Raw genomic sequence first — 21,002 nt, 5'->3', positions numbered from 1 at the left:
TCATTCACACAAAACAAAATAGTGGTAAAAGGGTATGCATCCAAATGATAATATAAGCAATCACTTACAAACTCAACAACGAAGGAGTATCTCTTGTTTGCCTAACGACAAAAGAAACAGACAAACTTTTCTCTGTGAGATAGTCAAGGATCTCCACTTAGGAGTTTATCTATTTAGATTAGAGCTATGATATGGACATAAACATTTTGAACATTGGGTCAAATCACATTAAAATCATTGTGTCTCATCTCTTTGATTTCTTAATTCAACCCTATCCCATTGTAGTAGAAATCAAGTTCTAACTTATCCTCATCGTTACTGTCTTATCCCAACATTAAACTTTGAATTATGTGTTTAAGTCGATAAGAAGAAATAATCTGATAATTAGATTCTTGGATAAGACAAAATTAAAATTAAGAAAGAAGTCATTGAAATAATCCCTCCACTGCCAAAAAGTGTATTATATATATATATCGAGTTCAAATATCTTTTGACTCAAATTTGATTTGAATAAAAATAATTGAATTTTAATTTATCAAGCTAAAATTTAAGATGATTCAAGTTCACTTTGAATAAAAAATTGTTCAATTTGAATTTATAATTTGAATATATAATTTGAGTTTATGACTTATTGACAAAAATGACGTTTTACCCAATAAACGGAAACTTAATATCGTTTTATCAATATATTACGAATTCGAACCATAAATATAAACTATAAATCAAAGCTGAATTTTTTTTAACTTAAATTTGAATCGATTTAAAAAATAAAGTAACTATTCTAATTTAAATTCAATTTAAAGGGTCTAGTAAATACATTTAGAGAGAGAAAGGGCAAAATTAAAAAAAAAACAGTCCTACATCGATAGAAAGCGAAATGGCTGCCAGTCCCACTTCTACTTCTTGAAATTCTCACCTGCGGCCTCATCTTTTTCTGCTCATATCAATAATTCAGTGCCTAGAATTTAACTATTTCCAATAAAGCTCCCTTTTGTCTTCTGGAAAGACAATCATTGAAAACACCAGTCAAGTTTCATCTGAACAGCAAAAATTTATAAGCGGCAGGTATCAAAATTATACAATGTCAAGGTCCTCCTTTGTTTTTTTTTTTTTTTCAAATAATTTCTTTATTTATATCCACCTTTTTTATCATAATTTATTCATATAATTTTCAATTTTATTTTTTTCTTCTGAAAGGCATCTGTGTTCTTCTTTCCTCACTAAAGTTCTTTCTTTCTTCTTCTTCTTCTTCTTTTTCTTCAGCCAACTCTTGTATGAATTTTAACTATTCATTCATCATTTTTGCAGAGGATTTTGGAGGTTAATTATGGCGGTCAACAACCCTCTCATCTTTATTTGTTGCATACTTTTTTTGAGTTTTCATTTTTCTGAAGCAATTCAAGCTGGTTCTGTTGTCACCTTTTTGCCTGGTTTCTCTGGGAATTTTCCGTCCAAACACTACTCAGGGTGAGTTAAATTTTCCTCCTTTTTTATGATTTCTTTTTGTCATGGTGAATGGATTTTTTTATTAATTTCAATTCTTTTTTATTAGGTATGTGAGTGTAGATGAGAAGAATCTCTTCTACTACTTTGTTTCTTCAGAAAGAAATCCCTCGAAGGATCCTGTTGTTCTTTGGCTCAATGGTGGCCCTGGTTGCTCTAGCTTTGATGGCTTTGTTTATGAACATGGTAGGCCTCTTTTCAACTTTTCATAGTTCATATTTTCCTCCACATTCTGTTATGAACAATATCAAACTGATTACATAATACAAAATTCTTACCTAGGGTTAACTTCTACCGTAATAATTCATATTGTGTATTTAATTGTAGACACAAATCAAGGGGTCTATCTAGGTTAGACTTAATTTGGTCTGTCTGAATGACGATCATATTGATGAACTGTTTGAATAAACATTAAAATAATATTTAACCAAATATAATTGTGATTTGGTGGTCTGTGGCAAATTTTTTTTCTAGATGGAGTTGAACATGATGATGTCAACATGCTTTGGTGTTTTTATTAAAATTATCATAATTTATTGTGGGTAGGGGTGTATTTGTTAGGTTTTCAAACTTGCAAAAGATTATAGGGGTGTTTTTGTAGGTTTTAAAAATTACAAGGGCAAACTCGAAATAAATCCTGAAACGGAAAAAAATTTAATTAACCTGGTTTTAACAATAAATTTGTAGCCCGAATGAACAAACCTAAAGCCTAAACCCAATTTTTTAATAAGCCAGGCTCGGTTTAATATACTGAATTGACATGTCTACATACATTAGTTTGATGGTTTGATTAGATCGACTAGGTGATTGAGTAATGAATTGATATAGTTTGGACAATTTGACCGTAGGTTAGACTAGTTCAACTATTGAAACTATTTTTTCCTTTAGTTTGAATCAAATTGGCCATCGAATTCCAATTAAACTGGTTTAATCGATAAATCTAAGATTTTAAAACAATGCTCACAACTTAAATGATCGGTAAATATTAATGGTTTAATAATATTATCGGATCTATAATTATAACCTAAGATAGGTTTAAAATGTTAGTTAAATAAAGTCTCGGGAGATATTAAGAAGTGGGAGAGTTGTAACCACAAATTTGGGAGGAGGGCATAATGAAGATTTAAAATTACGTGGAGTTTTTTTTTTTTTTACTTTATAAATAATAATGAATGATTTTTTTGTTTAAGAGTCAACTTCGTACTGCTGAGTGCACATGAAAAGGACAAAACCCTAATCGTTGTAAAGCATTGATGTTTGAGAAACAAGGTGACCCTGACATGTCAAGTCTTTCGATGTTTTTAGCCCCACACCACCACTCCATCATCTTCAAGCATCTTTTTAAATGCATGGTGTTGTTTTGTGTGGTTTCAAAAGGCCAAATGACTTATTATTATTATTTTTTTTATCAATATAATTGAATCTTATTAAGAAATAATAGCATGATTATTTTTTTTCATGCAGGGCCATTCAATTTTGAAGAAGGAAATCCCAAAGGAAGCCTGCCTAAGTTGCATCTCAATCCATATAGTTGGTCGAAGGTTAGAATCAATTCTACCTCTTTTATATCGTGTGTTGATAATCTAATTTTTTAAAAATTAAAAAAAAAATTCAAAATTTTATATTATATTTTAAAATTCTAAAATTTATCTAATACAGTCTTGCCTTATCATCATTTATAAAAAAGAAGGTATATCTATATAAGTCGATAATATATATTAATTACCATATAATTTTTTCTTTTATCTTTTTTTAATCTTTTAACGATAAATTAAATGGTTTTGAATTCAAATTTCAGAAAAGATTTTGGTACAAAAATCCTTAAAAATATATTAGAATTTAATTGATTCTCGAAATTTAATTAGATTTTGGTACAGGATGATTTTCAGAACCAGCTGTTTTTTTTTTTTTTCAAACGAGGACAATTAATTCTAAAGGTGAGTGTGTCCGGGGGGTGGGGGTGGTGTGGGGGGCGCAATTTCTTATAAAAGCAAAAGGCCAAAAGACTTATTCCCACATAAGGTTTTGTGAAAACTCAAAGTCCCATTCATTATATTTTGAAAATTTAAATATTTATTTTTTAATAAATTTTTTTAGTTAAGATTAAAGATAAAATTATTATTTATTAAAAAATATTTATAAAACTAAAATTTCATTACATTTCCTCTTTTAATTTAAAAAATTAATAATTTTCTCAACTCAAAGTTTGAAAAGTTACCAAATCTCCCCTAGGTCTTTTTTTTTTTCTTTATTTCTCTAATGGCCGTTTTCTTTCCAGCCGATAGCTAGCCTTCCCACCGTCGTCTTCTCCCATTGATGCATGAAGATTGACTATCATTTGTCAATAGATGAAGACAAATCATCTTTCTCTGAGGAAGGGAGTAAGACGAATCGTCTTTATCTGAGGAAGAAATGAAGATGTCGTCTTCGTCTCTTCATCGGATGAAGATAATTCGTTTTCGTCCAACGACAAATGACAACCGATCTTTGTGTATCAGTGGGAGAAGACAACAGTGGGAAGGCCGACTATTGATAGAAAAGAAAACAATCACCAGAGAAATAGAAAAAAAAAAACTAGGGGGGATTTGGTAACTTTTTAAAATAAGGGGGGAAATGTGATGAAATTTTAGTTTGTTAAATATTTTTTGATAAATGATAATTTTACTGTTAACTTTAACTGAAAAATTTAATAGAAGGGTGGGTACTTAGGTTTTCAAAATATAGTGGGCGAGACTGTGGGTTTGCACTAAACCTTAGGTGGGAATAAGTCTTTTGGCCAAAGCAAAAACTAAAATCGAAACTAATCAATTCCTAAAATTTAAGAACTAAAACTTCGACATGTAAAGACAGGTTCCTACCAAAACCTACCTGATCGATTTCAGTTTCAAGTACCTGGCACAGTTCAAAAAATTCTCTTCCTTCCCTCACTGTCTGCAGCCATAAGTCACCACCAACACCTCCATCCCTATGACAGTTCACTTCACCATCAACACATTTAGTCAAGCTCAATCTTAAGTTAACCATTTCAGACTCGAGTCGATCTTGAGTGGGTGGCATGTCCCAAATCCACCCTTGTAACATACTATGATCCATAACACATATTTAGTGAATTTATTTAATTTATGTCTATTTTTATTGAATTTATTGTTTGTTATCATTATTATACAGGTTTCGAACATGATATATTTGGATTCTCCTGCTGGGGTTGGACTTTCTTACTCCAAAAATGAAAGCAAATACATAACTGGAGACATTCAAACTGCAATCGATACACACGCTTTCCTCCTTAAGGTAATAAATTATATTTAGATGATTTTATGATTGCCAACTTGCCTTGTTCAAGCTCAAAATGAGTGATCATGGGTCAAGCTCAAGCTCGAGTTAAGGGTATGAAATGCTATTGTGAGCTTGAGCATGGTGATGCTCGACTTGATAGGTTTGCATACAAATTGTATATGCAAATAAAATAATATTGATTTGGCCAATTCAAAACAATAATGTTTTGTGTCTATGTTGTATTATGCAAGTAGTCTAAAATGATGCCATTTTACTATATAATTTAGAGTAAAAAAGATGTCATTTTATTCTAAGTTTATTAAGTTCAAACTTATGTCTACAATATTGAGGTCATGCGAGCCAAACTTGAGCATCACCCACCATATCGAGCTTGGGCTCATATCTTTTAGATTCGTCCAGCTTGAGTAAGACCAAATTTAAGTTCAGCTCTGCTCAAGTCCATCTCTAGAAGAGAATTTAGTTATGTTACTATAGCATAATGTTAACCATCATCATTTGATGATGGTTTTAAGGATTGACATTGATCAAGAGAGTTCCATTATTTTTAATCATGTTTTCGTTGATGTCAAAAATCTCACATCAAACAGGAGTCAAGTGACTCTAGTCAAGATAAACTCATTATCTCTCTTTTTCTTGTAAGACATCTTTTAAGAGCAAAACTGTGAAACTAACAAGGTCCTAAGTGGATAATATCTCGCCACTTGAATTGACACGGTAAGTGCATATCAAGATAACATCAACAGTGCCCTCTTTTGGGTTAAAAGGCTACACCTTGAGACCAACAAAACCAAAACGGAAAATACCTGGTAACTTTAAGTGCCTTGCGGAATGAGATAATAAACATTATCTGAATTTTTTTTTTTTTTTTTTTTTTGCTCTTCCATAATTAATTTTAATTTATAAATTAAAAGATGCAAGACATAGTTGAATTGAGAATTTAATTAATAAGTAAGTTCTTGTGTTTGAAATTAGTGGTTCGAGCTATACCCTCAGTTTCTCAACAATCCATTTTATATATCGGGAGAGTCTTATGCTGGAATCTATGTACCTACTCTTGCTTCTCAAGTCGTCAAAGGTATAGAATTTATTAATTAAAGATTACCTTTTTTTTTTCAATAAAACTCTCTGCATTTAATTTTGAGTATCTATTTAATTTTAATTTAAAAAAATAAATATACATAACATTGTTTTTCTTTTTTAATTTTAATCTAAATCCCCAATTTATTCGTAGAATAATTTTACCTATTTTTCTTGCAGGAATAAAAGCTGGCGCCAATCCTAGAATCAATTTCAAAGTATGGAGTACTTTAAAAAAAAAAATCTCTATAATTAACTTATAATGCGTATGATGAATGTGAAAGCCGGACTGACCCAATTGGTTTCACCGGTTGTTCGATGAATAGTCCAGTCTGGATGAGTAGTTTAATGACATTAACCATTGGATCATTTTGAATTGCGGTTGAAGGGTATATTGATGTCAACATGACTTTTGCAAATTATTTAGAAAATGTTGGGACTCCATGTAAGTCCTAACATTTGCTTAGTATGGGTTACACCATTCGACCTCTAATTTGAGTTGTTTCTTTTTAAGAGTAGTATTATATACACAAATAATATATATAATTTTGTGCACAAACAATAAGGTATTATCATGTAATTGAGTAGTTTAAAATTAAAGATAAAACAATACTTAATTACATGATGATATATTATTGTTTGTACATAAAATTGTGTACATTATTTGTAAATGTAGTTTTATTATTTTTTTAATATATAAATTTTATTTGTACAATATTCTTTTCCTGTCTAATCAGTGATCCAACATGTTAGATCGAGAAAAACCTGGATCAAGTCTTTGACCGGTCAAGGCCGGTTTGAAAATTAAAACATTAGTGCCTTGACATCCGTTGTGAAATGGTTTAAACCATGAATAAAACTATATCTAAAATCAAATTTTGCTTAACTTATCCATATAAACCGACATGACAATATGTGATTGTTTGCATGAGTGAGTTAGTAAAAATCTTGTAGTATTGGTAAAATTAATGAGTTTATATTTGCAGGGTTACTTGGTGGGAAATGGACTCACAGACAGACAATTTGACGGCAATGCTCTTGTTCCCTTTGCCCATGGAATGGGACTCATTTCAGATGATATATTTGAGGTAGAAGAATGTTAAATGTTTTTTTTTTTTTAATTTTAAAACATAATTTTTAGAAGTTGAATAACATAAAATTTGTTCAAATAAGTCAATGCATGAAATGGAAATTCATGAATGTTGCAGGAAGTTGAAGGTTCTTGCAGAGGAACGTATTATGATTATGAATCCAGTAATGGTTGCATAAGGAGCATACAAAAAGTTGATGAGGTGATGACTAGGTTAAAATTTGATATAGAGATTCTCTTACTTTCCGAACTTTATTCTTATATAGTAATTAGGAGTGGATTTAATTTGAGCCAAGTGGAGTCTGGGGCTAGCTTGAGCTTGGATTGAAGGTATAAGGTGTGGATCAAACTCGAGCTTGTAGTTGTTCAAACTGGTGCATAGTATCACCGAAGGTAGAGGTGGATTCAAACCGAGCAGAGATCGAGCTTTGGGTAGTTTGAGTTCAACTTGCCTCGAAAAAGTTGAGCTTGAGACTAGGCTTGAGCTCGACAAGCTCCCCATAAACTACTTCAAGGTCGAGTTTGACAACAATACTAAATTGAGTTTAGCTTAATATTGTAGTTAAGTAATAATCGATCAAAACAATGTCGTTTTGATATGTATAAGTTTAGTTATTTCATTTTAGCATATTCGAATCAAGTTTGACAAACTGAACACCTTCTAAGCTCGTAAATTATAAAGTAACATTTAATTATATGATGATACATCATTCATGTCACCCAAATTGATATTTACTATAAGTGTATTTTAACGATCCTAAGTTTCTTAATGGTGGGTATATGTTGTTTAGGCTCTAAGCGGACTGAATGTTTACAACATTCTTGAACCTTGTTTCCATGAACCTCTATCACAACAATATGGCACTGCAAATTCAAGTCTGCCGGCAAGCTTCCAGCAGCTGGGAGCGACAGAGAGGCCTCTCAAAGTGAGAAAAAGAATGTTCGGCCGAGCTTGGCCTCTCTGGTCTACTGTAAAAGATGGTGCTGTTACAATGTGGCCGCAGCTTATTCAAGGAGATAAACTTCACCATGTCTCATGTGTTGTAAGTTACTCAAAACCTTTTTGATTTTATTTTCGTCCTTCAAGATTATTCACACACACACATGCACACGCACAAGTACACACACGCACATACACTGTTAAGTGAAAGGACAAGAAGGTTATTTTGCATAATTTTTTCAATTATATTTCTTATTTTCAAAATGACCTGTAATTTTTGTTATCTCATACCACATGGGTATGACGGTGGTTTTAATACCAAATCACAAGAATTTTAGGAGAATCGAACCAGCTGTTAAAATTGGAAAACCTAAAGTCATATAAATCTCACATCAGAAGAACATACTTTCTTATATGAGATCTTAGTATGAGATGTTGCACATTGAAACATTCACCCATATTAAGTATTTAGCCATTTACTACCGTTCTTATACTGAAAACAAATTTTGAATCAAACTTTCTTTGATAAAAAACTACAAACCTTTGTGTTTTTACCAGTGAAGCATTAGTTTTTCTTATGAATAATAATAATATATTTTATATTTTGCAGAATGATGAAGTTGCAACTGCATGGCTAAACAATGACACAGTTAGAAAAGCCCTTCATGCAGATTCCGTAAGAGCAATGCTATATATACATCTAGTTTTGAGTATTCAATTGAGTTTTTAGATGATATGTCATTCATGTTATTTTCTCTTTATATCACCTAATCATGATATATCATCTAAATATTTAAATAAGTATTTAAAATTAGATGTATATTGTTTTATTGATTCCGTAAACACATACGTACATAAATCTTGACCTTCAATTGTTGTTATAATTAATTAATTTTAATAAAATATAATTACTGGCAGGTTGAAGTAGCAGGAAGTTGGGAATTATGTACAGATAGAATAACTTATTATCGTCAAGCTGGAAGCATGATTCCTTACCATAAATCTCTAACTTCTCAGGGATATCGAGCACTTATATACAGGTAATTCAACTCTTCAAATAATTTTTTAAGATTTTTTCATTTTATTGTGTTAACTGTTGGGTTATCTCGCATCATTTGGAAAGAGGCTAGCTGTTAGTGTATGAGTGTCTCAACATTTTAACTAGCTTTTGGGATGGAAGAGACCCAATAATATCTAACAGTATTGGAGCCGTAATGATCGGTTAGCGTGAAAATTACCTGTTGAGCAGTGTAAAACTGTTGGTAACATTAGAGCCCAAATGTGTTAAAGATCATAATTAATAATGCTAATCGACTTCGATTTCTAACACACTTAATAACTTAAGGTAATTAAACTTATATTAATACAAACAAATTATAAAAATTTATTCATAAAATCTGACATAAAATTTGATTAAATGATTTTAAAGTGAGAGAAAAAGTCAACAATTATATCTCCTAATTACAAATTATTACCTAGTTTATATAAAGAAGTTTTTACAATTTTTTTTTTTGTAAGCATACTTTTATTCATTCTAAAAGTTTTTCCTCTTGCAGTGGAGACCATGATATGTGTGTACCATTTACTGGAAGCCAAGCATGGACTAGATCACTTGGGTACAAGAAAATTAAAGGATGGAGATCATGGACATCCAAAGGCCAAATTGCTGGGTAAATTAATTATCCTTTAAATTTTACATTTTAATTTTCACCCAATTTTAATTACCCTTTATTTGGGTTTGTACAGGTACTTGCAAGAATATGACCATAACCTCACCTTTCTCACTGTCAAGGTTTGTTCATAAGATAAGATTAATTTCAAGATTAAGAATTTAAAATTATGCCAAATGACTATTTCCCACCCAAGGTTAAATAACAGGACAAATTTCCACATTTTAAGTTTGAAAAACCCGTTTCTCCAATTTTAGTTTAATTACGCTTGACTCGTGACCCGATTTAAATCATGTCAAACTATTGTCGAAACAACATCATTTTGCTTATTATTAGATAAAATAATATCGTTTTATCAAGAAACCATGAACTTAATAACCTATGAATTCAAATTGAGTTTTGAATTTTGAATTTAGGGATTTAGTCAAACTCGAACTATCTTTAACTTTGGTTTGACAAACTGGAGTTGACATATAATTTATTCAAATTGAACTTGAGTCAAGGGGTGTTTGGGTTAGCATTGGTTCGTATCCACTTCTAATACATAATCCTGAAATGTCTACACTAATGACCTTTATGATAATTGATTGTGTTGTCACTTAAATTGCTATCTGAATTTTGCAGGGCGCAGGGCATACTGTCCCTGAATACAAGCCACAAGAGGCTCTAGACTTCTACAGCCGCTGGTTGGATGGAAATCAAATTTAGCCGCATCAATTCTACCAACAAAATTCTTACTTTTCATCTTCAGATTGCCAAGAAATTTTTTTTTTTCTAATTTAAGAAATGGGAAGAAAATAGAAGAAGCAATTTGATTACAGTCTCATTGTGATTTATAAATAAATGTCAAGGGCTAGCCGAAGTGGTTGGTCTCGCATGTAAAAAAACAGAGTCAAAAGTTTGATTCATTGTGGTTAACAATCTCTCGATTTCGTTCGCACATTTTCTTACATGTTTAATTTGTTTTGTTGTTACAACTCTTGGAAAATTTTTAAAAAGCTTGTTGAATTTTAGGAGATTATTCTTGTTTGTAGAATAAAATTCGAATCCAAAGCAGCTCCTGTATTGCTCCGGTTGGAATTTTTCAAAAAATTTAAATTAAATAATTGTAGGTTGTATATAATTGGGTAGTTTTCTGCAATTATATTGATTAATAAATTATTATTTGAATTTAAATATTAAATATTGTAACTACTTTATCTCATCTTTGAATAATGAAAGATGATTAAAGGTGGGGGAGACCAGCAATTCCATCTGTGACTAGAACTCTTGTCAATGGGCTGGGCCGGCTTCGGCTAGGCCCATCGGGCTAATGGGCTGAATTGGGCTCGAAATCTAAACAGTAATGGGCCTTGGGCTGACCCATTAATATATAAAGGCCCAATGTCTGACCCATATAATAATGAACTTTTATCAAGTTGGGCCATTTAATCAATATTTTCAAAAAAAAATTTAAACACAAATTATTTTTTAATTATTAAAACTGAGGACAGTACCTCGAATATTTTATTTATAATCTATCACTTGTGGTGGAGGAATATCGTGATTACATAATGAAAAATATTATAAACTGATTATATAATACAAATAAATTAATTTACATATTGTATAAATTATAAAACATAAATAAAATATATCTACTATATGATATTTAATATTTTGTAATAATAATATTTAAATAAATTGAATTCATTTGATATTTGATCTATTTGTAATATTTTGTAATGATAAAATTAAAATAAAAATGAAATTATAAACACAAAGAATTATTATTTGTAAATTTAGATATTTTCTGAAAAAGAGTTAATGAGAGAAAATAAGATTGAAGATATAATTAAATAATTGAGATTGAGAGATTTGTAAATGAAAGTGAAAATAAACAAAATTTAATAGGTTTATATAAAAAAATAAATTTAAAAATTTAAAAAAAAATTAAACAACTTGGCAGAAGCCATTGAAGAGGCTAATGGCCTCTAACTGGCCCTTCTGCTTCTGCCAAGTGGTAGAAGCTTTGCTTCTCTAAGGCAAAAGAAAAAAAATATTTTTATTTTTTATACAGTGTCAGGTCGAGCAGGGCTAGCCCATGGACTTAATATTAAAGCCCAGACCCGGACCAACAGGCCGATGGGCTTGCTGACATGTTACAGTGTTGAGCTAGGTTTTCTCGTGTAGGGCTTTTTTTTGTGCCTTGGGTCGGGCCTTTATTTGACCCGACCCAATTGACTCATCTAACTCTCATCCTCAATCAAGTCTTTTTCATGCTACTTGTAATTTCTGACACATACTCTGTTGGAACATTCTCTCAAAGTTAGTGGATTAAACCATATTAAAAATTATTAGGATTTTAAATGTAAAGTATAAAATTTTGATTCTACATTAAAAAGTATAAGTTTCGAATATAAAATTTGAATATCATTAGACTCTAACAACCTCAATAAGTAGTTTTTGAAATTCGATTATCCTAAGATTTATATTATTTATTATCAAAGTCATCACTATATCTTTTAGTTATAATTGTATAACACGGATGATAATATCAATATTACAATATTAGCCCAAAACTAGCTCATTGTGGGTCTCCTAAAATTCATAAGAAAAATCACTCAATATATATTTTTGTCATGATTTATTTTACACTGTTGTAGTGAATATCAAAATTCAGTAATGGAGCCTCAACGCTTCCATCGACGCTATCTTACAAAAAAACTCTGATTTATATGCATCAAATCAATCCAAGGTAGATGGATCTTTCAAGAAAAATCATTTTCTAATGTTTATGGTCCTTTCAATTTCTATGTCATCAATAAATTTGGCTGGATTAAACTGAGTTGAAAGCAACAATAACTGTTTAGTCGAATTGAGCTTTCAATCCCATCATCTTTTCATACAAACTTTTTTTTTTTTTTGTTGTTGTTGTTCTTCCCACCAACCATGAGGGCCATTTTGGGTCATGAGAAAACAACAATTAACATAACAATACAACATCTGTTTTTTTTTTTTAAATTTAAATTTACTTTTAAATTTCTTTAAATACAATTTTGCTCATTGATTCAAGCATCTTAATCATATCGAATCGTAATTCAACTATTGAGCCAATTACTTTTCCATACTTTTTTATGAATTTTTTAATAAATTTTTAAGTCAAATCGGGTTAATTCATAAATTTTTTTTTACAGATTTCAACACGATCATCTTATATGTGGGCTTTGGTATACCTCTTAAATTGTGCTCTTTTTAATGATTATTGTACAAATATTAAAATTTTAATTATATTATATTGATATTATTGATCGAATGAATCACTTTAGAATTTACCTTTTGGTCCGAGCCTAGAATCATTGCTTTCAATCAAATCATCCTAGCAGTTTATTTATAGAAACTCATTTCTTTTTTCTTGCTCCCACCAAGCCTGAGGACCATTTTTTATAATGAGAAAATAACAATTAACAATACTGTTTTTTTAATGGGTAATTTACTTTTAAATCTCAATGCATGCCCACAATCATAGTTGCCAAGTTGCTCAAATTGTTCCAAATCATAATAATCATGAAAGTTTAGATTGAGATTGAGATTGACATTACTTTCATTAATTTCTCTCATTTTTTTAATTTTTAATTTTATTTTTCTTTTGCAATTTTGATTTTAATTTCAACACTTAATAATTCATGACAAGTTTGACAAAATTGAGGATGAGGTTAACCTATCAGCCGAGATATTCTCACAAAGAGTAATGATATATATATATATATATATATATATTTTAGTACATAATTGGGTATACAGATATGTGTTATTATATGATTAAATGGTATTTTATTTTTAATTCAATATCATTCAATCAAATAATGACACATTATGTACCTAATTGTACATTCAAAGATATATGCGTATAGTTTTATTGTTCTCACAAGAGTGTCAAGATGATATCCCTATAATAACGAATACTTTAGTACAAAGACAAGTAATAAGAGTAATACTAGGTATACACATTTTTTGCATACAATTTATATATACAAATGATATATCATCAAGTGATTAGTATTATTTTATCTTTAAATCATAATCATCTAATTACACAATAACACATTATCTGTGTATTTAAATTATATACTAAAAATATGTATATATAGTTTTATTACAAGTAACAATATCTAAACATATAGCAAAAAATATAACTCTCTTCAAGTGGAACCCAAATAATATTGTAAAATTTAAAAACAAAACCATTTTTAAGCCGGTCGAACTCTTAACTTTACATCGACTTTTTATTAGGACTTGAAGTCTGGTGTCAAGAGTTTTTGATATGTAAGATCTCATGAGGAGGCAACCATAGAGCATACTTCTCGGAAAAAATAACTTTTGACGACAAAGTCAATTTGCCTTAATTTAATTTTGTAACCATCCCTAGCAAAAACCCCACCAGAAAGCTTCTAAACTTTCTCGGGAAAATTATGTTCCACAACCAAACAAAAAGAAAGAAACAGGAATGTTTGCATAGAAAATGTGAAGGAGAAATTGTGACGCGGTTCCCCCTTTCTGGCTTCATGATCAAAAAGTGAAAAGTTGCTGGGTCTGCAGGCAATTAAAATAATGAAATTACATTGGGAAGATTCGAACTTCTTTCTTTTTAAATTTAAGTGTCGAGCTTTATTTTTTAGTGGATATGATAGAATCAAACTTTCGTAATTTATAATCAAACTATAAAATTAAGAATGAATTATTTAAAAATTATAATTTTTTATTTAACTTATAAAATAATTTAATTTTGATTAATAAATATTTTTAAAATAAAATTTTTATATTATAATTTAGATAATTTTTAAATTAAATCAAACTATAAACAATAATTTTTTAAAATACAAATATATAACTATATTTAACAAAAAATTTTGATAAAGAATTAGGCATAGAATTTTTAATATTTATTTTGTCATTTTTTTTACGTTTATATTATATGTATATTTCATATTTATATTATATGTTTACATTATGGTGTAAAAAATTATAATTCAATTAATTTTATTAAATAATATATACTTAAAAGTGAATGATTTTAATATGTTCAATCTGTAATTCAAACTAGGCCAAAATATATATATTTTTTTAGTTTAATTTGATTTGTTTAAAATCTAAAATAATTTGGTTTGATTTTCAATTTTTTCAAATCAATTTTTTCAATTTGATTTAAAAAATCTCTCAAATCACACCAAACCAAATTATGCACACCTCTAAAGATTGATTAATCTAAAAGTTTTCATTAAAAGACCAAAAAAACTATCATTTATTGAATATTCGATATAATACTCATAATTAATGTTTACCACACATTAACCCGATTAAAGGATTAGTTTGACCAATCAAACAAACTAATGATATTAGGATGACATCAATATAATATAAATAAAAATTTAAAACAAGTTTTAACTATGCTAACCTCAATATAATAGTCCGATTGGTTTTACCCTGATGGTAAACCACAACTCGATACAACCCATTCAATTTAATCTCGAGTAAATCTAATTCAATGGATATTATCGAAAAAAGAAATCTAATCCAATGGCCAAAACAAGTTTTAACTAGGACTTATATCAAATTTGTCACCCGTTTCTAATTGCCTAGAATCCATCGTATCATAAACTCTCTAGCCTCAAATACTCTAATCTCATCCCTTCAAGTACTTTGTTTGAATGACTCAAAAATCATATCCAAACTTTGTACAAAATATAGAATAAAACATACATTAACAAATCAATAATGTTATATGTATTTATTTTTGAATATACAAATATATACACATATAGTATATTATCATATAAATAGACATTATTATATTCTTAATTTAAAATTATCCGATTATTTGATAACATATATCAAATATATACGAATTTGTGTATTTAAAATAAATACAAATAATTTTATTATTGATATAATTTTTTTGTGTATACATATATAAGTAGATGTGCACAACTTTGGGCCGCCATATAATCAAATAATTAAAAATTAAAAATAAAATAATATCAAACCATATGATATGATAATATATCGTTGTTTATGTATAAAATTATATATATTATTTATGTATATAAATTTATTTATTTTTGTATATATATATATATATTATAAAAAATGAAAAATAAAAGACTCATTTTTTTTAGTGCAAGTCAACATCACAAAAGGGTTATTTACATTTTCTTTTTTTAATTAAAATAATTCAGGTTAAGTTCTCCATTTTCAGGTCTTCTTAGATATAGCTGGAAACATTATCAGACTAATGTTAGATTTCAACAGGGACAACCAAACCAACATGTCATGATTAAATATTGATAATCTAATTATTTACTTTTATTTTTTAAATTAAAATCATTTAATTATATAATAATACCACAGTTTATTTATATCCGTTAATATCCATTTTTCACACATTCAAGATCACTCATGTAGTCTTAAAAAACCAAAACCCCCCACCCAAAAAAAAAAAAACCCTCAAATAAAAATATCAAGCTTGAAAAATAAAAAAAATATATATTAATGGATGAATAAATGGTAGGTTTAAATTTCCTTGAGCTCCCAAGCACTTATTCAAAAGCTTTCATATTCAAATTATGTGCTCTCCTTCAACGAGTTTCAATCTCAAATATGCAAGACTTTTAGCAGAAATTTCGATCTAAAAAGCAAAAATTTCCAAGAACTTGAAGCCACAAAACTGCCTGCAAAATGTAATCAAGAGTACATATCTGAAAATGACCAGAGCAGTGACCAAAAACACTAAAAGCTGGAAGATGAAAGCCGAAAGGAGACTTAATTATACCAAATTTTATTATTAACAGTATCAAATAATCACACATGAACAAAAATATGGAAAAATAAAACAAAATCGAACAAAAAAAAATGGACCGAGAGTTGGATTTTACAAAAATTCCGATTCTGCCCACAGTAGAGAGAAAGGATAATTTCCCAGACATGCTAATATAGTCGGGGCCACCTCTCTGGTCGAAATTTAACATCAATGGCCCTATAAATAAGATTTTTTTTTCCTTTTTTATGTAGAAGAAAAAACATAAACATGAACAATATGAAAAGTAAACAAAAATTAATTATGAAATTCAAGGATTAACTAAACCTGCTTGTTGTCATTTCTGAGTACCAGCAGCTTTATTGTCATCCTTTCCTGGAGTGAATCTCGGGAGATTCAAGAGGGTATTAACTCGAGACACGCCTTCAAGAGCTGACCAATCAGTCTGCTGGTCATCATGCTTTGAGGGATCATCTTCTTGGATTTCTTCTGGGGGAATTTCAGAGCCATTTCGGACAGTTCCTGAGCGGTCCAGATTGGTTGGCGTGGTGGGTTCACTGTCTTTCTCAGCTACATTCTTGACATGCTCCATTGAAGTTTGTAGCTCTTTGGACTTGAAACTGGATGATGTCGATATGTTGTTCGAGTTTGAGTCGAGGAAGAGGCAAACCACAGCACAGTCGTCGACTTTTGAAGTCGGATACTTGTATCTCCAAACTCGAACTGCAGACTCAACCAGGGCTCGAGCTGCTGAGGCTCGTGTTGGGGCTGAAGCAACAATATCGACCACTTCCTTGTTTGAGAGAACATCCCAAATCTATGAAAGGGAATTGAAGCCGATTTTAGGTCAGGACAGGCAATATGAAAGCAGCAAAAAGAAAGCAAGATAGTTTGATTCGGTATAGCATCTCCGAACTTGATGCCTTACCCCATCTGTCGCCAACACGATGAACTCATCCTTATCAGTGAGGCGTCGACAGGATATATCAGGCACTGATATCAGGCCAAACTCCTTGAGGCAAAAATCTCCAAAAGCTCGTGCCATGGCAAGACCAGGGGAGTCATTGTTTGGCAGCCAAACTCGAGCAACCTCAGGCTCATCACGAAGAGCAAACACACGCCCTCTACATTTCTGTATTCTTTCAGCTTCCGCTATATGGAATGAAAAAATATTCATGAGCAAGAAATTAATATACAAGAGAGTAAAAAAAATTCAAAGTGATAACATAAAAAGGAAAGCGAACTTCGCTTTCATCATCCAAGACCTTAAACCAATGAACACATTTCAAAATGACAATCCCAGATCAATACAACATATAAATATTTATCAGTTAGCTATCTCAATGACAATGCCTTTTTAAGTATTAATGCAGAGATTTGACCTCTGCAATTTAGTGAGGCTTATATAAATGCACAGAGCAGATATACAGACCTTGGTACAATCTCCAACAGCTCAACTCAACCAAGATCTTTGTACAAAATCCTCTTGTTTTACAAACTTTAATCCACAACTCCTTTAAAATGAAATCTATTAAAAGAAACTCCCCCCAATTGAAAACCAATACATCATATTTTGTGCCTCTTCAGATATATTAGGAAATCGATGAGTGAGCTAGATATATATGAGAGAAGGGAGAGAACAAAAAACCTGGAAGATTTGGTTTAAGATCTACTGTCAATTGAACTGCAATCAGAGAGTCATCTTTGTCCCTCGTGCCAAGTATGGCTCTAGAGTCACCAACATTTCCAATGACAAGATATTGACCCTGCACAAAAAGTCAAGGCAATCATAATCTCCTGAACACAAGGATACATAAAAAATTTGTAAAATCTAGTAAAAATCAAGTTTTGAACGGCTACAAGTCAATACCTGCTTGACCAAGGTTACTGCCGTGGTCCCACTGCAGAAGCAATCAATATTTGCATGCATTTTCAGCTCTCTATCCATGACTTTGAAAGCCTTCAGAAATGACTCCTTCAATGTCTGAAAGATCACAGGAGACTTTTCCACTTCCTCAAGATCAATGGAGGGTCTAGATTCTTCATCAGCAGATACAAAGGGAGTGTCTTCAGAATTTAGGCTGCCTGCAGTATTAAGACTGATCTCCCTGAGTACATCCTCACTAGTAATATTGACTTCCCAATGCGTGCTCAGTTTTAGAGGAAGAGAATCCCTCACTCTCCTTGCAACCATATGACCATATGGACCATGGCCATCAAAGACGCCACAAAAAACTGTATCTCTCCTCGCTGCAAAATTCTGAAATTACAGTTATGAAGGGTAAGCAAAGCACGCTTTGAGGTGCAAAAGAAAAACAAGCTTGTAATATATAAGATTATTCACTAGAATGAAGACAATTTATTTTTATCTCATCACATAGTTTTTCCGCAAGCACTCCGTTACCATTGACAGCAGTGAAAACAATCCTGACAGATTACAGCTTCTTTTGTATTTATATCATCAATAGAATAACAGAAAGCAGATGATCAAGTGGATATTCAAGCAACATAACAAGCAAATAAAAATCGGGGAAAATGAGAAAGGGCTAACCTCCCAAACAATCATGGCATCTTGGTTTGTTCCCTTCTTGCCTTGTTGGGTAAAGAGTGAAGCAACCTCACTTGACCCATTCAAGAACAACCTCCCAGGAATCCTATGAATCGAATCGTCCCGCCTATATGAGAAGGAAGAGCTCCTTGACCCCGGTCTTTTCTTTGATCCCTTCCTCCTCCTCACCCCCAGAGCAGGAGAGGAGGGTGAACCAGGGATGGGGCTCCTGCTTTCTGCAGAGAAGCAGGACCCCATTCTAAGGGCCCTGATAATGTTGAATATGCACTCCAGACCAGCCACACAGTCACAACCTTTAATTTCTGAAGACGAATCCGTCAGTACTGATTGGTGAAAACCCCACAAGCCCTTTCGAATTCCTGGCCTGAATAACAATAAATCCACTGTTTGATCCGCAAATCAACTACAGTTCAAAATTCACACACTAATGACCAGATCAACTCCAATTCACCCTTCTATATCTTCAACCAGTTACCTGCCACAACCCTTTTGAATTCAAAGACTGCTATCTCGAATCTCAGGAAAATTGCCAAATACCCCTACAAATTCAAGGCCTAATTTGTATTAAAATCCACATAAAAACAGCACTTCGATTGATTTGAAACACAAAATAGAAGCCGAAAAACAGAATCAACCACAAAGCCAAAGCGAAAACCAAATTTGATCCAACACAGAGCATTCAACTTACCAGGAAATGACGATAGGCAACTTTATGAACCAACAATGACAAACCATGTTCTTCACTTCCTCTTTCTTCCTTTTTATATAATAAAATTGTAACTGCAGTAAGAGCTTCAACATGCACAAATTGAACAAATCAGATCTATTGTACAAAAATCAAACACTACCAAAACTCATAAAACCGAATCCATACTCACAAATTGTTCTTCCCCAAACTGAAACAATGCCAAAATTGAACCAAATTCACAACCAAAACTGCAACTTTTTCATCAGATCAAGCTACAAGTGACAAAAAAGAATCAAAAGTAGAACCAAATCGAACCCAATGGTAATCAAAAGAATGTGACACCAAAAGGGTAGTTGCAGTTCACAGATGGGTACAAAAAGATCACTTTTTTAAATACCAAAAAGAAGAGAATTCAAAAGGGCTGTGAGAAAATTTTGCAGAGAGAAAGTATACAGAGGACAGTTTCAATACACAGATAAATCCACAACCACCCAACAAAAAACCCGCTCTTTCTTGCTGGTTTTCTCTCTCTTAAAGAAATAAAAATTCAATTTTTTTCTTCTTTTTAAGAGAAAAAATTGTCTTTTTCATCGAGTTTAGTTGGGGATTTTGGATAATTAGGTGGGCATGAATAAGAAATTTAAGAGAACATTTCTTAATATAACAAAATTATTAATTTATTGCTAATTATTATAATAATTATTTTTTCAGTTTTAGAAAGTTTTTAACTTTTCAATAATACAGGAAAAAGCTAACATGTAATTGGGTAATTTAAAAAAGAGAAAAGGGATTGGAAATAGTTTTTTTAATTTTTCATTTATATTTCAATTTCAATCAAGCATCACATTAATATAATATTCCTTGTAATGATTTTTTTTTTAGGCCAAAACACTTATTCCCACCCAAGGTTTGGTGTAAATTCAAATTCTCACCTAATAACTTTCAAAAATTTAAATACCCACCATTCTATTAAAATTTTTATTAGGGTCAAGAGTAAACTCATTATTTATTAAAAAATTATTTAACAAACTAAAATTTTATCTCATTTTTAACTTTTAGTTATAAAGATAACAGTTGTCTTTAAAACTTAAATTTTAAAAAGTTACAATTTTTCCCTTGAAACCCTTTGACAATGAAATCTACTTTGATCACCTTCTTTGACATCCACAACTTTTCTCTAGCGCTCTCTGTTGTTACTCCTGACCTTTTAAAAATAATATAAAATATAAAATTTAAGAGCATTTCAAAAAGTTGTGCGAAAAGAATATTATTCAACCTCTAATATAATAATAAAAATTAGTAGCCAATTGTAATTCTTAAATTTTATTTTATTTTTCAAGTGTTGAAGGCATCAAAGATTGCACTACCTTTATAG

At 30.8% G+C, this 21,002-nt stretch overlaps 2 protein-coding genes across 9 annotated transcripts; one reads left to right on the top strand and one right to left on the bottom strand.

Moving 5' to 3' along the window:
* Window positions 1–907: 907 nt before the first annotated feature.
* On the top strand, window positions 908–10,593 carry LOC123201672 (serine carboxypeptidase 1-like). 2 transcript variants are annotated; one of them, XM_044617263.1, is made up of 15 exons: window positions 908–1,065; window positions 1,309–1,467; window positions 1,553–1,689; window positions 2,968–3,044; window positions 4,672–4,794; window positions 5,773–5,875; window positions 6,058–6,095; window positions 6,864–6,965; window positions 7,086–7,169; window positions 7,759–8,010; window positions 8,518–8,583; window positions 8,826–8,947; window positions 9,464–9,577; window positions 9,654–9,699; window positions 10,202–10,593. In XM_044617263.1, the coding sequence occupies exons 2-15, from the start codon at window positions 1,328–1,330 to the stop codon at window positions 10,283–10,285; spliced, it is 1,488 nt and encodes a 495-aa protein (XP_044473198.1). In that variant the 5' UTR covers window positions 908–1,065; window positions 1,309–1,327; the 3' UTR covers window positions 10,286–10,593. The 2 variants fall into 2 exon arrangements, with proteins under 2 accessions (XP_044473198.1, XP_044473195.1); XM_044617260.1 differs by having other exon boundaries at window positions 920–1,089.
* A 5,486-nt stretch (window positions 10,594–16,079) lies between these two features.
* Window positions 16,080–20,239, bottom strand: LOC123209401 (probable protein phosphatase 2C 33). 7 transcript variants are annotated; one of them, XM_044627457.1, is made up of 8 exons: window positions 19,818–20,239; window positions 19,628–19,731; window positions 18,922–19,478; window positions 18,241–18,630; window positions 18,019–18,136; window positions 17,299–17,522; window positions 16,698–17,187; window positions 16,080–16,284 (listed from the first exon to the last, which is right to left on the bottom strand). In XM_044627457.1, exons 3-7 carry the CDS (start codon window positions 19,174–19,176, stop codon window positions 16,708–16,710), a joined length of 1,467 nt encoding a protein of 488 aa, XP_044483392.1. In that variant the 5' UTR covers window positions 19,177–19,478; window positions 19,628–19,731; window positions 19,818–20,239; the 3' UTR covers window positions 16,080–16,284; window positions 16,698–16,707. The 7 variants fall into 7 exon arrangements, with proteins under 7 accessions (XP_044483392.1, XP_044483393.1, XP_044483390.1 ...); XM_044627458.1 differs by lacking the exon at window positions 16,080–16,284 and having other exon boundaries at window positions 16,358–17,187; window positions 18,922–19,303; window positions 19,415–19,493; window positions 19,818–20,238; XM_044627455.1 differs by lacking the exon at window positions 16,080–16,284 and adding an exon at window positions 16,358–16,589 and having other exon boundaries at window positions 19,818–20,238.
* Between the last annotated feature and the right edge of the window lie 763 nt (window positions 20,240–21,002).

Source organism: Mangifera indica, chromosome 2 (assembly GCF_011075055.1).
Source record: "Mangifera indica cultivar Alphonso chromosome 2, CATAS_Mindica_2.1, whole genome shotgun sequence".
NCBI lineage: Eukaryota > Viridiplantae > Streptophyta > Magnoliopsida > Sapindales > Anacardiaceae > Mangifera > Mangifera indica.
This window is presented reverse-complemented; position numbering and strand designations above follow the sequence as displayed.